Below are 15,569 nucleotides of genomic sequence, written 5' to 3' on the forward strand. Positions count from 1 at the left end.
AACAAACAACTAAATATATGTGGGGGTATAATTTTATTGCATTTCTGAAATGGTTATTATTGGATTATGTTCATATCACAAGGTAAGTCGAATCAAAACAATGTATTCTTTTCACAGAAACAAGATTGAATGTCATCGCTTTCATGGGTTTTTTTTCTCATCATCAAATGAGATGGATTTCCTGGCACAATGGAGCATTGTTTTTCTTAAATTCCTTTTGGGAAGAAGGGGGTAAATTTCATATTTCCCACTCATCACTCATCATAGGCTCCATCTAAAGGGAGCTGGGGTGGAAACAGTAGATGACAGGAGAACTGCTCCTCTTTAAGACACACACCTGTAACAAGGGCCTCAATTTCCCCCGCATTGTACTTGCACTAACTCTGAGTGGGATACCTGCCTGCTCTATGGAAAGCTGGGGACCACCCAGTTGTCTTTTGTCAGGACTAAACACAGCTTTCTTCAGGAAAAACACATAGGTACTCCAAAGTAGTGCCTAATAGATACTTGTCGAACTGAATTAAATTATAAGCCATGAAGTTAGAGGACAGGATCTTTGGATGAAGGCGGCAATTTGAAAGCAAGTTAGGAAGCAGGTTATTAATTATCCTTGAAATCTAAAACAAGACAATCAATCAGTGGAAACAAGAGCCAGCTGAGTCCTTTGCATATACAGATTTCTGGACCTCATCCTCTGACATTATGATTCTGTACATATGGGAGGGGTCTAGGAAAAGTTTGGAAGCAGTTGTTTTAGGCTTACCTTAGGTATACTTCAAACAGCACAGCATTCAGTCTTAGCCTTCTCTAGGTGCTGCCTTTTGCCTACAATGGTCATGTTGTTGACCCAACAGTAGTCGAGTTTATGATAATGAGCAATCCTCTTGGAAGTCTAGATGGAATTGTGTGATGCAAACCACAAGCCCTCACTTGGCCCCCGTCTTTCCACCACTATCCCCCAGTGAAGGCAACCTGCTCCCTATGCAGGATGTAGCCATCTGTGGTTTCCATCTGTGTCCATGTGGTCACAAAACACTACTGCTTATGTCCTAGCCTGATCTTACCAGTGTAGGAGTCTACCCAACAAAGACAGAAACACTCCCATGGTAATGGAACTCTCCTACCTAAATTTGTGCTGAAATTTCAAGTCAGTTCCACTCTGCTTACCTTAAAGCACTGAAACATACATTCAAAATTCTGTTGGAAAATGATGTTATAGGCATAGATGTAATTTCCACTAAAATTGTCCATTTTTTAATTTCAAAGTCCCTGGGTAAAAAAGCAGATGATGTATATCTTTGTCAGCTCAGGCTGCTATAACACATACCACAGACTGCATGGCTTAAACAACAAACATTTACTTCTCACAGTTATGGAGGCTGTGAAGTCCAAGTTAAGGTGTTGCAGGTCCTGGTCTGGTGAGAATCCACTTCCTGGCTTGTAGATGACCTTCTTCTCTCTTCTTTTCACATGGTGCAGAGAGAAAGAAAGAGCTAGCTCTCTTCCTCTTCTTATAAGGACACATATCATTATGAGGGCTCCATTCTCATGACCTAATTACTCCCCAAAGTCCCTACCTCCAACTATTATCACATTAAGGCTTCCATATATGAATTTGAGGGGAGATACAAACATTTAGTCCGCAGCTTTCCGCCCTGGGCCCCTCCAAAATTCACATCCTTCTCACATGCAGAATACATTCATTTTATCCCAACAGCCCCAAAGGTCTTAACTTGTTCCAGCATCAACTCTAAAGTCTAAAGCCAACTGTCATCTAAATTTTATCTAAATCAGATACGAGTGAGATTCAAGGTACAATTTATCCTAAGGCAAAATTCTTCCCCAGCTGTGAACTTGTGAAACCAAACAAGCTATGTGCAAAATACAATGCTGGGACAGGCGTAATGGACATTCCCATTCTAAAAGGGAGAAATCAGAAAGAAGAAAGAGGTGACGGGTCCCAACCAAGTCCAAAACCTAACAAGACAAACTCCAAGAGAGCTTAAGTTTTGAGAATAATCCTCTTTGGCTCGATGATCCGTCTCTTGGACCCACTAGGGGGCAGCATCAATCCCACAGCCTGGCAGGGCACTGGAGTGGCTCTCTATGGTGACAGGGCCCACATTATGGCTTTGCCCAAGGAAGCCACACCCCTAGGGCTTCCCTGGGCAGCCCTGCCCCCACATCTCCAAGTGGCCTTGTACGAAAAAAGAGTTGTTTTTGACTTTCACAACTCCTCCAGAATGTGGGCACCCTCATTATTGTTTCATACTCTTTGTTTAGTGACTACCTGAGGCACTTTTTCTCAGGTGGGTGATGCAGAGTGTAAGGGAGAAACTCTTTCACATTAGCCTTACTGGTACCAACATCTATCCTTCCCAGCAGAGAACAACAGGGAAAAACTAAGACAATGACTCATAGGCCCTTCGAAACAAAGCCTAATTACACATGTTTATTAAGAAAAGGTGTTCATTTTCCAGGACTTACGTCTATCTTCTCGTTTATAGGATATTAGATTTTACTCTTATCGTTTTAAATGACACAAATATTCACACAGGTAGTCAGAGCCTGACTCAAAAGATCCAACTTCTTCCACTTTCTGACCTTTCAGTTTGGACAATGTGTCTAAATCATTATTTGCCATAACATCAGGTTGCAAACAGTGGGTGAGACGGGGGAACACTTGGGGTGTATATATTCATGACAACCTTGACCCCTGTTTAAGCTTCCTGTTGGTGATAGGACAGAAGTTAGCCACCTTGATATGGGCTCAGTGAGCTGAGGAGTCGAAAGAAAGATTTCTTGGACTCTCAAGGTCTGGCAGTAGTGCTCCTTTATTCAGAGAATAGCATGGGAACAGGACCTGTGGGCAGTGAAGAGCTGCAAACATGGATTGAGGGTAGGGCTAAATTTAAGGCGTAGGTATGTGAGTTATCTCTTTACAAGACAAAGGAAACATCATGTAAAAAAAAGTCATTAAAATAGTATCAGTATAGGTAGGGTCTGGTTATTGGGTGGTCCTATAACTTTAGATAAGAATCAAATCTGATCAGGTCTGGACGTCCCAGGCTTCCAGAAGATGGTATAGATTGGTATGCAGGGCAGGATGCCTTAGGCTTTTATCCCTGAGGCAGCCTTGATCCTCATCAACCTAACCATATTAAGAGGGTTCTGATTCCAATTCCAACATAAGTATGTGGGGCGGCGCAGGGAGGTTGGGGTTTCCCCACAGCATCAAGCAGTTCTCTGACACCAGCTGGGTATCCTACAATTCAACACCATTCTAATACTATCTACCTGGAGATAGCATCAGATTCCTCAGGTTAAGGGCTCAGTCCTACAAGACTGCCCTCCACTTCAGATGCCAATAGCAAATCCAGGTTGTCACCTGTGCTTTCTGGTTGACTGACCATAGATTGGAGGTTCCAATGACGCCCTCCTTGGGTTTGACTAACTTGCTAGAGTGGCTCACAGAAGTCAGAGAAAATTTTTGCTTACTAGATTATAAGTTTATTATAAAAGGATATAACTCAGAAACGGCCTGATGGAAGAGATTCCTAGGGCAAAGTATGGGAAAAGATCCTAGCGGATCCTCCATACCCTTTCCAAACCCACTACTCTCCTTAAATCTCCAGGTGTTCACCAACCTGGAAGCTCTCCAAACCCCATCATTTTGAATTTTTATGGAGGCTTTATTACACATACATTGTAGGGGAAGAAGACATATCCTCTACCCTGCTGGTCCTTCTGGCTGGGCTACAGATTAAATTCACATGAGACAAAATAACAGGAGAAAATCAAACAAAGCTTTGTAACATGTATACATGAGAGAGACTCAGGAAAACTGAGCAACTCACCAAAATGGTGGAGGTTCTCATCTTAAATACGATCTCTGGCTAAAGACAAAGAAGGATGTTAGGGGTAGTGGTTTGGGACTTGAAGGGGGTGGAAGGCAATTTACATGAAGATGGAAATGGAAATGCCAGGCAATGGGACCTGAGAAACTCCTTTTACATTACATTACAGTTATCTTGTGGTATTAGCTCCTTCCTGGAACAGGTCCTTCTATTTTAAATTTTTTAGTCAGTTGGGGGAGGAGGTCAAAGTTTCTTTCACTCTTTTGTTCCTAAAAATAATCAAGCCAAAGAGACACATTTTGGAGTGGCCAATTCTGATCCTCCACAACAGGACTGATCTCAGCCTCCACCCCTCTCACCTCCCCAGAGGTCAGGGGAGCAGGACTGAAAGTTCCAGCCCTCTAATCGCATGGTTGGTTCTCCTGGTAACCAGCCCCCATCCTTAGGAGTCTTCCAGAAGTCACCTTATTAACATAACAAAAGACATTTTTATTGTTCTCATCACTTAAGAAATTCCAAGAGTTTAGGAGTTCCGTGCCAGAAATTGGACTGAAGACCAAATATATATTTCTTATTATAAATCATAACATCACACATAACCAGTCTACAAGGACCAGTGTGTGATCTGTACTCACTCAATCTAATTCACATAAGAGAAAATATTTTCACGTAATTTGCATAACAGAAAGTAGAAAAACTAGTTATATATTAAAAAATAAATAATACTTCTTATACTTTGGGTACTGTTGGGCCCAGGGCAGCCTACCCCAAAGTATCCCACAATAGCCTATCAATTATTTTGAATTAAAGTTACTTGAGAAGCAAAAAGGGCATTCTGAGCCTCCTGTCTCTGTTCTCTCTGAATGCAGGAAATAAATCTCCCACGTGAAAGGTGCTCTCCTGCATCCTGATTACCAGAGCTAGGAACTCAGGGCCGAGAAGCCGCTTCAACAAACCTTCCTAATTTACTACCTCAAGTCTAATCTCTGCTTAAATTCCTCACTAATCACATACCTCAAGTCTAACTTTCTTTGTCTTGTCATTCCTCATAAATTTATGTTTCTTTGTTTAAAAGATATATGTACTGCCTGCTTTATTCACTCTCATAGCATCATTTCTTTACGATCTCCAATACATACATATTAAACCAGGCTTTTCTCCTGTTAATCAGGTCTTGTGTCAATTTTATTATTAGTCCAGCCGTGAGAACACAAGAAGGGAAGAAAGAGGATTTTTCCCTCCCCAACAGTACTTATGAGGTGTGACCATGAGTGATGAAAGTGAACATGGAAAACAGGCACGTGGATTTTGAGGTTTCTCACCCTCCTGCACTCCATCTGCCACGCTCTACTTCTCAAGAGTTACAGTAAAAAGAAAAAGCTGCTTCTTCATCTTCATTTCTGCTTTCTTTCCTCACCGGCTGACTTGACTTAGGCAATTTAGAAAAAATAAGGTGATGGCAGAGTGGGGAGGCTGTCCCTTGAGCCTAAGCTAGTTTCTCAGTTTCACTTTTCCTAACCCTTCCATGGCCCATTGAATTTTAAAGGGAAGTCATGCTCAGCTCAGCTTAAATGAGAAAAAGAGAGAGAAAGAGAGAAAGAAGGAGGCATTGTTGTTTAGTGCTGTCAAGTCGGCTCCTACTCCTGGCGACCCTATGAATGAGTGATGTCCACAATGTCCTGTCCTCAACAGTGCTACCCAGCTTCTGTTGACTCATGCCTGTAGCTTCTTCTATATTAGTGATGAGGATTATTTTGGGCTGGTTGCTTTTGAAAACTGCAGACAGGAAAGAGGCTCTGAAAAGTGGAATTTGCTTGCCCTTTGTTAAGAGATATTTACATTTGTAAGGGAGGTCTCCATCTGTGGGGTTGTCTCCCTCTCTGCACCAGGAAGAGAGGGGGATGACCTTATCTCTAGAAACTCTTAATGGGGAAGGCAAGGACATCCTGACTTAATCCAATCTGGTTCTTATCTAAAGTTATAGGACCACCCAATAACCAGACTCCACCTGCACTGATACCATTTTAACAACTTTTTTATGTAATCTTTCCTTTGTCTTGTAAAGAGATAATTCACATTACATGTACCTTAAATTTAGCCCTACCCTCAACCCATGTTTGCAGCTCTTCCTGTACATGGGTCCTGCCCCATGCCTGCAGCTCTTACTGCCCATGGGTCCTGTCCCCATGCTACTCCATGCTATTCTCTGAATAAAAGAGCACTACTCCCAGACCTTGAGAGTCCAACAAATCTTCCTTTCAACTCCTCGACTCACCGAGCCCGCATCATTAGGAAAAAAAGAGAAGAGTAAGGCCAAAGGGAGGGAGAAGAGCAGAGAAGGAAAAGGAACAGAGGAAGGACCGAGGTAGGGATTCCTCCTCTGAAAATCATGGGATCAGGGCATCCAGATGACCAAGGCCAGAGGTTCACTACATGGAGAACTCCAAAGACCTGAAACGTCTTATTGACAAGCCCACACCCACAAATCAAAAAACAAAAAAACAAAAAAACTCATGCAGGTGCTGGCCCAGTGGCGTAGTGGTTAAGTTTGCATGTTCTGCTTTGGCAGCCTGGGGTCATGGGTTTGGATCCTGGGCGCAGACCTGCACACCACTCATCGAGTTGTGCTGTGGCGGCATCCCACAAATACAGTAAAGGAAGAATGGCACAGATGTTAGCTCAGCGACAATCCTCCTCAAGCCAAAAGGGGAGGATTGGCAACAAATGTTAGCTCAGGGCTAATCTTCCTCACACATACACACAAAAAAAAAATCACACGTGTCCCTAGGTATGTGTCACTCTACTCCTCTTATCAAACACTCTGCAACTAAGTTTTGTTAAATCAGAAGCTTTGAGGAGAAGGAGGAGAGAGGAAGCAGCTAATGCTTAAGAATGTGCTCCCATGTAAGGTATTGGTCTGGCTCCTATTAATAACTTTCTCCTGTTTCTACCAGATTTCACTTTATTGGTACCACCCCAGCCCTCTCTATCACTCACTTCACTGTAGGTGTTTGGGATTTACCAGCAGCCCTCTCTAAGAAAAAACGGAGAGTGTCCTGGGGTCTTAGAGCTAATGACACCATTTATAATGCTTGTTTGGGGAAGGAATGAAAGAAAATTGCCCCCAAAATGATGAAACAGAGTTAACCTACACACCCCCTAAGCACATAATAAAAACATTTATCATTCTCTTAAAGCCAGGTACATTCAGCTTTATGTAAAAGACAACTATATACCAAAGAACCAGTTTTGAAGTGAGCAGGCAGTTCTACAAGTGCCAATTTCACTTTTATCCTCATCATCTGTGCGTAATAATACTAACTGATTTCTGCAGGATGATGGAGTGTCCAGGGCACTTTCACTGCAATATATCATTTCCTTTACAGAGCAATCCTCCAAAGTGGGGAAGGCAGCTTTATCAGCCCACATTTAGACCTGAAGGGCATCAGAAATAACTTGATGAATCAAACACCTGAGTTCATCACAGACAAGGCTTGGTGACTGAATAAGCCGGGCAAAATGTGTGATCTCTCTGTTCATCTTTTTCATTTATTAAAAAAAGGAACACTACCTCCTACCTGGAATGTTATAAGGTTTAAATGAAATGTTAGTAATGAAAGAGCTATTTCATAGTTACTTTCTTCCTGGTATTTAAAAGACCTTCTTAAAGAGGAAGCAGGTGGATCAAGGTCCACAATTCAGCACTTCTGACTCCAATTCAGATATTTCTTCCCTCCTACCAGCCTGCCTTATACAAATTGATGGCGCTTACATCTGAGCCGATGGTTGACTTTTCCACTAAATAGTTGCAGGCTGAATATCTTATAAAAGTTTGGTCTTCATAAGGATGGTGATTCTGAATAAGACACAGTCTATCTTCATGAGAGTTTTCACCCTGTGCTTGGGGAGATGGACAAGTAAACAAATAATTGCTAATAATTACTGTGGAAGCCTAACACCAAACCATTTTGGATCTCAAGCCACGGCTATTCCAATTGTGGGTCAGCTTGATCATGGTAGTAAACCTCCCTGACATCCACCTTATTCTGGTGACCACGTGTCTATTATGCATGCTTCCCATCTCACTGTTGAGCATCTACTACGAGTTCTGAGAGAAGCTGATAGTCCCTCAAAAGGACCTGCTTACCATTGTCTAACAAAGAAAAAAGACAAAGTCACCTAAGAGAAAAATTTTTCCTAAAGTTGATTTCAGATTAAATGTCCAATGTGAATCCATGGGGAAAGGTTAACCGGTCATATACCATGTCACATGGCATTCAACTCTAGTTGAACAAGGAAATGATCTACACATGAATATCTCATATCACCAGTATATAAAAGAGCCAAAGTGAGCCAAAATAGTCCAATACAAACCTTCTTAGTTTTTATAACCCCTCACTGTAGTCGGTTATTTGAGAAAGTCAGTTTAGAAGGAAATTGTCCTCCAGAAATAATTTTTACTTAAAAATGATAGCCGTGTATTTGTTTACTATCTTTTGAAAATAGAATCAAAGTAACTTCTTTGAATTAGAGTCTGCCAATTGGAGTTCTTTTTCCAAGAAGGAATATACACAAGTCATATCCATTTTGTGACGTTTGAGATTTTCAGTTTCTTCTGTTTATATTCTTCTTATTTGTCTTTTTTTTTTTTTTTGGTGAGGAAGATTGGCCCTGAGCTAACATCTGTGTGAATCTTCCTCTATTTTATATGTAGGACACCTGTCCCAGCGTGGCTTGATGAGCAGTGTGTAGGTCCATGCCCAGGATTTGAACCTTGTGTACCCCAGACCACTGAAGGGGAACTTGCAAACTCAACCACAACACCATGGGGCCAGCCCCTGTTTTGTTTTTTATAAGTGGAGAGAGAACTTAAAGCATTTGCAAATCAATCTAGCACAGACAAATTTGGAAAAAATCTACAACTGGCCTTTGGTAAAGAATCACTTTATTAATAGAAGATAAACAGCAGTCTGCCAGTCACAAATATTCAGCATTCCATGGGCACCAACCAATTAATATATTTTTTCAAAGGAAATGTGGAGTATTGGTCAATCAAGGTGTAAGTTAAGTGGAGGTCAGTTAAGAGAGCTTCTACTGTATGACCTGTTTCTATTGATAATCCCAGGACCACTCTTAAAGAACATTAAAAATGTGAAATTAACAATACTTCAATTGCTTCTATCCACATCAACATGTCAAGCAAAGTCAGAGCTAAATTCTCTGATGAGGTTTTAAGCTCTGATAGTTTGTAGTGTTGCTCGTGATGAGATCCTCATGTTTAAGGCATCAGAGGCTTAGTGGATGTGTTTGTTCAGTGGACAAAAATATTTCTCCAGAGAGAGGATACAGGTTTGCTTTTGGGCAGGACCAGTTTCTCAAGACAAAAGACAAAAGAAAACAATTCTTTGGATCTGGCCATGCACTTTGGAAAGTACTAGAATATGACCCCAGACTTCTGAGCCACAAGGAATTGAAGTGGTGTTTTCATTCTGAAAAATCTAAGTATACGTATGTCTCATTTTGACCCCACTCAACTCTCCGCATGATCCTTCTAGAATCTAGAATGTCTGCTTCTGAATAGAAGGAGCTTCCTTCTAAGGAAGGATGGTTCTACTAGGATGCTGCTAAAATTATGTTTGGGTCAACCACAATGTGATTCATGTCAGAACTACAGGAAATCACCCTCCCCCGTATTATCAGTTATACTTTGCATGATACTAAATATTTGAATGCACTTGCCATCTGTGAAGTACTATACAGTCCAAAATTGGATTTGAAATCTTAGTCTTCCTTATGAAGTTAGACCCATTTATCTGCATGCGACATCTGCTGATAAACTTAACTTTTAGCACTGAGTTTGGGATCTGTCTTGACCATTCCTACGTTTATTCTTTTGGACCTTTTGTTTATATCATTTATATTCTTCTTCTTAAAAACTACACATGAATAATGTAACTGATGCTTCTCATGAATCTCTTTTGCTTCTGCAGGAGGGATATTTGAAACTGTGGAGAATGAACCTGTTAATGTCGAAGAATTAGCGTTCAAATTCGCAGTCACCAGCATCAACAGAAATCGAACCCTGATGCCCAACACCACATTAACCTATGACATCCAGAGAATTAACCTTTTTGATAGTTTCGAAGCCTCACGGAGAGGTAACTATTTTCACACTTTTAAAAGCTTCTTTGGGTGATACATCTGCTCTAGAAGTCACTTTTTTTTGCTATCTGCCCTTTTTCAAAGTGGACATCTTTGTGCAAATGGGTTGCAGCAAATCTGGGTCCTCCGTGTCACCGTCCAGTGCAATCTGAACTGTCCTAATGGATGTTGCCCAGCTCTGTTTTCTGGGCCTTTCTGATTAGCTTCCCCTTCAGTGCCCTCCACTCTATGATTAACTGGTCCAGCTGTGAATGGAAAATGTCAAGCTTGATCTGTTTTTCCTTCCTGAGGCTGAGATACCACCATGAAATTGTACAGTGCAGTCAAATAAAACTTTTTTGGAAGGTCACATCCACTGAGCATGTGGAAATGCCCACAACACACATAACTCACACCCTGAATTTTAACAGATTGTAGACTACTGGGTTTACCTAGCATCTTCTCAACAGGTTTTTTTTTTTAAATCCCTTTCCACAAAATCGTAGAAATATGAAGATTAACCTATGAGAACAATGTCTGCATTTGATTCTCTTTTGCTTCTGTACAGAAGACAAGTTCCTAGAAGTAACTTAATTTATATGTAGACGGCAAACTTTCTCTTATGGAAGGAGTCGTTGGAACTGTGGGGCCTGTTTACACATCCCCTAGACACTTCCAACGTGACTCTTCAAGGCGCAGTCACACTCCACGCACTTGAAACGTGGCTTCTAAGAGGGGAGCTGCTGAGACTCAACACAGATGTTTATGTGGAAACAAAGTCTGCTCATCACCCCAGAATACAAGGGGCTCTTTCCCTCACAGAAAAGTGTTTTCCCCATTAAATACACACAAGGAAATGGGATACAATGAATGCCATGTTCATGCTGATTTCTAAGTAACTAAATCCTCATTGTTTCTACATAGAATTAACCCAGTTGGGATCATCAGATAAGTTCACTTAATATACTCTTCTGAAAGATTCTTTCTGATATTTACAAACAAAATGTAACACTTATTTTCCAGGGAGCACAGATAAAAAGTGAATAGTATCAGATTTTTTCCTATCTACCGCATGACCATAGGAATATTTTCTTTTTAAAGGTTGACGGAGTTGCAGATACTACATAGATCAGAGTCGTCTATGAACAAATAATAAAACTTTATACAGTACTTTGAAGTTTACAAGGCATCTTCACATAAATATCCCTGAGTTAGATCTCTCTTTCTCTCTCTCTCTCTCCCTGTCTCTTTGTCACACACATGTGCACACACAAACATCGTTGAGCGAGTATCTTAGAAAGCCAACCACATTTAACAATGATATTTCAACCCACACAAAAATTGAAGGCTTTTTTGTGATCTGAAGTACCTGCCATACTCGTAAATTAAACACCCCCAAAGCTTCTTAAAACTGGTAATTTGCTGGCAAACAGAATTCAAAAGGATTGATTTTCTGTCAAGTAATATTAGCATCCCAAGACTAAATATTAGCAGGAATCTCAATCCATCATCTATGCCAGACAAAACAACAGTTTATGTACTCTCGTGCTCTCATTTTATCTTGCTAACCAATGAAAGCACAGAAAATGAACCTCTGAGGACACTGGCAGTTTACGCTTATGGCACTTAATGCAGAAAATTACGTCTTCATATCTCACGAAGTAATTCAGTGCCAAAGAGCACAGTATCAGAAAGTTTTCCTTGCGAATTACTGTCAACATTTGCTGTCCCATAGATATGTGGAATATGACACTCAAAATTTTGTTTATTAATTTTTCTCTCTAAATCAAGTCGGATGATTTTGACAAAGCCATATGGTTTTTCTACTTACTTTTATTTGTAGAATGACATTATTATAAAAGTTAACACAATTTTATTTATAAATTTTACTATTGCTTAATTCAAATACTCAATTATGGTCTCTCAGCAGTTCCAAATTCTTTTAAACTAGCATTAAAATATAAATTTGAAGTGCCTCTAAACTTATTTAGTTCCAGCATAAATTCATGCCAGCATAAAATGAGTAGGCTCTATTTTGCATGATTGTAGAAGAAAATATGCCCCAACCTTTCTGGAAGGGAATTTGCTTAATATATATCAAGTAACCAAAAAAGATCAATGTCCTTTATTTTTTATTTATTTATTTATTTTTGAGGAAGATTAGCCCTGAGCTAACATCTGCTGCCAATCCTCCTGTTTTTGCTGAGGAAGACTGGCCCAGAGCTAACATCCATGCCCATCTTCCTCTACTTTATATGTGGGACGCCTACCACAGTGTGGCTTTTGCCACGCGGTGCCCTGTCCACACCTAGGATCTGAAACAGCAAACCTCAGGCCACTGAGAAGCGAAACGTGCAAACTTAACTGCTGTGCCACCGGGCCAGCCCTCAATGCCCTTTATTTTTAGCTGGGAATCTACTGTAAGAAAGTAACGTAAAAATCAGAGAATAATATGAGAACTAAGATAAGCACAATAATATTACTTAGAGTAACCAAAATTAGGAGCAGCTTAAATGTTCAGTATCATAGAAATAGTTAAATAATTGATGACATACTCATGGAATGGGCTAGACTACAGACACTAAAAATGTACTTTTGAAGATCATAGTGACTTGGGGGAAAGGGCATGCTTTCAGTGATAAATTTAGTGTTAAATGAAGTGTATCAAATTGTATCTATATAATGATTCAATTTTTTCATAAATTGGAACACTAGCTATGAACAGATATTATCCCAAAATGATGGGATTACAGGGCCTTTTTTTCTTCCTTACATGTTTAAATAGTCTAAATTCTCTTAATGAGTGTATATAATCTTCTAATGTGAAAAATAAATAAATATTATATATTAATTTTTAAATGCATATCCACTTGATTTTGTTAGACTACACGTTGGGTGATATTGAGGTATAGAGAAGCTTGACCTTGAGCTGGTTCTCTGGGCTCTGGGACAATTCTGCCATTATTCAGTGGCCCTGACTCACTCCATTGTATTTGATACTAGTGGGTTGGACAAAATGTCTTCTAAGATCCCTTTAAGCTATGCTATCCTATTATTCTGTAATTAACTAGGTATCAGTGTCACTTAACATTCTTTAGTGGTTTTTCAATAGCCTGGAACACTTTTCTGGGTTGTGGGGAGACAGGAGCTAAGGCACTTTGCAGCCACCCAGAAAGTGTTCCGAATTCTATGACCTCGTTAATATCTTCATTGCCACCCTGTCATATGATAGAACTTCATCCCCATGACGTTCACTTGGCAAATGGCTTATACATTAACTATCAGTGCTCCTGGGAAGCACTATACCAAGCAAGAGATTTAGATGCAGCTGATTAAAGGTAATGAAGTGAGCCCAGCCACTCATTTTTATTTGCCGGAAGTTGGCCCCGTGACGTGCTGCTGATCAGTTCTACATTACACCTCCCAGTATTTTAGTATCTCAGGAATACTGGAAGTTGGATTAAGCATATTTCCTCAGCACACAGATGGAGGGTAGAGGAAAGTTTTCAATAGTGAAAATAAATAGAGCGATATTAAAGAAAGATTAAATTCACAAACCTCTCTTTCTCTCCCCCTTCCCTTCCTCCCTCTCCACCCACTCCTTGTCTTTGGGCATCAGCGTGTGACCAGCTGGCTCTCGGTGTGGCTGCTCTGTTCGGCCCTTCTCATAGTTCCTCCGTCAGTGCTGTGCAGTCTATTTGCAATGCTCTCGAAGTTCCACACATACAGACCCGCTGGAAACACCCCTCAGTGGACAACAAAGACTTGTTTTACATCAACCTCTACCCAGATTATGCAGCTATCAGCAGGGCGGTCCTGGATCTGGTCCTCTACTACAACTGGAAAACAGTGACCGTGGTGTATGAAGACAGCACAGGTATGGGACTCCCACAAAACTTCACCTGGCCATGTCTGGTCCAAACAAAGGGAACCAGAGTCTTCTATAGGCATTAAACTCATCAGGTGGAGACTCTGAAAATGCTCTTTTACGTGAAGTTAATGGAGTTTCTAATTTAGGAACGCCATGTGTAGGTAATTCCATTTCCTTTTGGTGAATTGATCCTTTCTGATGTTCCTTTAATCATCATGTTTAGGGGGATTTTTTTTAAAAGAAATATCACTTTTTTGATAAATATTGTAATCCAGTGAGGATATTAAAGATGTAATTTCATTTATCCAGCCATATTGACTGTGATCATGATTCCATTCTTTAAATAATGCCGAGAAAGTTTGAAAATTCCAGCTTTATAAGTAGCTATGTAAATATCTAGAAAAGTTTCTAAAGTAGGTTAACAAAGAGGAATCCAGTTAGAGGTTGTATCAATAAAGGGGACCATTTCATGGGAAAGAGATTAAGAACCCCCTGTGATGAGCCCTGAATAAAGTTCCACCTACTGTTTTAGGATGAAGGATGGAAATGTGGTTCATTCAGTTTAAATTCTTCTGATGACTCTCCATTGTCTACATAAGTCTGTCTTTCTAATTTCAATCTGTTCATTCTTCAGCCCTTTACATCTTCATTAACCAGGCACTAGTTTCTCTACATTCCCTATTCTTTCACATCAGCTGTGAATGAAAAGTCAATCATTCCTTTAATACCCCCACGTTCATCCCGACTCTTCTTTTCTGAGGCTGGCTCCTCACTGTGCATGACGATCCTCTGCACAGCCCCCAAGGTGGTGAGCTCGCCCATTCTCCATGATCACGCTCAAATATCACTGCTACCTTGAAGCTCTCTGAGACCACCATAGACTTCAATACCACTTTGTAAATATATGCATTATATCACACGTTTCAACGATCTGTTTCCATATCTGTGAGACTAGGAATTCCTAAAAATTGGAATTTTAACTTATTTTTATAATCTACTTCCCAAATAATCCTGGCATATAGGAAAGGCCTTAGTAATAACGTGTGGAAGGAATAATACTATTTACTTTCTGAATATCTTTTCTCCAAGAATTAAAATTAGCTCCTTTTCTTGATCTACACATTTGGTAACAAGACTAATAAAATTATCAGTGAAGATTAATAAAGCAAATCATTTTCAAACTTTTTAATAGTATTTCATTCTTCACTGTCATTTTCACCAAGCACTAGCTCTTACTGTTCCCCTGAGGATGGATAGGGAGCCTCCTCTATTTGGCACTAAACTCTGGTTTCATTTTAAACTGTCAGATAAAAGTGACTATTCTGGCTGGAAATATGCATTTATATATTTTTTGTACTTCATCTTATTTTAGGAAGAAGTAAGGGTAGGTGATTGGATATATAATTTATAAATATTGTATTCAAAACGGTCCTACTGGGGAGCATAAGCCACAGGCAGTCATATTTTTAGAGCTTCACCTGCTCGCTGTGAAGGAAGAAAACATATTATCAAATGAACTCCACAAGCATATATAAAGAGCCTTGAGATGGAATATTATATTGTAAACGTAAGTGTAGTCAGATCTTCCGTGTCGCATACCGTTGTAAATAGAGAATTCCGTGAGCTGATAAAATCATATTGCTTCACATTACATAGTACACTCTATAGTATAATTTTCCTTCACTATTTCTACCATCTCC

The 15,569-nt window shown here is 40.0% G+C and overlaps 1 protein-coding gene across 1 annotated transcript in view; it reads left to right on the forward strand.

The window, feature by feature from the left end:
* Positions 1–15,569, forward strand: part of LOC124234316 (glutamate receptor ionotropic, kainate 1) — a 358,033-nt gene that overhangs the window by 214,015 nt on the left and 128,449 nt on the right. Inside the window, exons 2-3 of the mRNA XM_046651630.1 lie at positions 9,848–10,015; positions 13,618–13,875. Of these exons, the coding sequence (XP_046507586.1) occupies positions 9,848–10,015; positions 13,618–13,875 (426 nt within the window). The remainder of the gene's footprint in view (positions 1–9,847; positions 10,016–13,617; positions 13,876–15,569) is intronic.

The sequence above is a fragment of the Equus quagga genome, unplaced genomic scaffold (assembly GCF_021613505.1).
Source record: "Equus quagga isolate Etosha38 unplaced genomic scaffold, UCLA_HA_Equagga_1.0 73442_RagTag, whole genome shotgun sequence".
Classification (NCBI taxonomy): Eukaryota; Metazoa; Chordata; class Mammalia; order Perissodactyla; family Equidae; genus Equus; species Equus quagga.